Genomic DNA, 765 nt, shown 5'->3' with positions numbered 1-765 from the left:
GGGGGGAGAGGAGCGAGCAAAAACAACCGCAGCCAGGAGGAAAAAGAGGGTGGAGGGGAGATGTCAAACGTCCGTATTTCTAATGGGAGCCCTACCCTGGAGCGCATGGAAGCCCGACAGTCGGAGTACCCCAAGCCGTCAGCTTGCAGGAACCTCTTCGGGCCGGTGAACCACGAAGAATTAAACAGGGACTTGAAGAAGCACCGCCAGGAGATGGAGGAGGCATGCCAGAGGAAGTGGAATTTTGATTTCCAGAATCACAAGCCGCTGGAAGGCAGGTACGAGTGGCAAGCCGTGGAGAAGGGGAGCTCGCCCGACTTCTACTTCAGACCCCCCAGGCTACTGAAAACTGTCTGCAAGTCCGCCGGCCGCCAGAGCCTGGATGTAAACGGGAATTGCCAAACCGTGGTTTTTGTCGGTTCTCAGGGAATCACAGAGGACACTCACTGTGTAGATCAAAAGACTGATGTTTCCGAAAACCAGACGGACTTTGCAGAGCAGTGCACTGGGCAGAGGAAAAGACCTGCCACCGATGGTAACGTACCCTTTCCAGCGGCAGCGCTTTCCTCCTCCGCCGGCCGGGCCGGTGCCAGCGACGGGGCTCCCGGGCCCTCCGCCCGTGCCACGCGTGGCCTGACCCCCGTGGGCTGCGCTCCGGCTCGGGGTACCCCTTCCCCCGCCTCCTTTTGCCTCGAGGGTGCTGTGTGGTGGTCCCAGGGGGGTCCCGCCTCGGACGGGAGCCGGTAGATGGTTTACAAGGCGAAA

The 765-nt window shown here is 60.5% G+C and overlaps 1 protein-coding gene across 1 annotated transcript in view; it reads left to right on the top strand.

Moving 5' to 3' along the window:
- Positions 1 to 6: 6 nt before the first annotated feature.
- CDKN1B (cyclin-dependent kinase inhibitor 1B (p27, Kip1)) overlaps positions 7 to 765 on the top strand; it is a 3,052-nt gene continuing 2,293 nt past the window's right edge. Inside the window, exon 1 of the mRNA XM_010004766.1 lies at positions 7 to 535. Within this exon, the coding sequence (XP_010003068.1) occupies positions 61 to 535 (475 nt within the window). The 5' untranslated portion in view covers positions 7 to 60. The remainder of the gene's footprint in view (positions 536 to 765) is intronic.

This window comes from Chaetura pelagica, unplaced genomic scaffold (genome assembly GCF_000747805.2).
Source record: "Chaetura pelagica isolate M959 unplaced genomic scaffold, ChaPel_1.0 scaffold479, whole genome shotgun sequence".
In the NCBI taxonomy this organism is placed as follows: domain Eukaryota; kingdom Metazoa; phylum Chordata; class Aves; order Apodiformes; family Apodidae; genus Chaetura; species Chaetura pelagica.
Note: the sequence above shows the minus strand (reverse complement) of the source record. Positions and strands in the feature narration are given on the sequence as shown.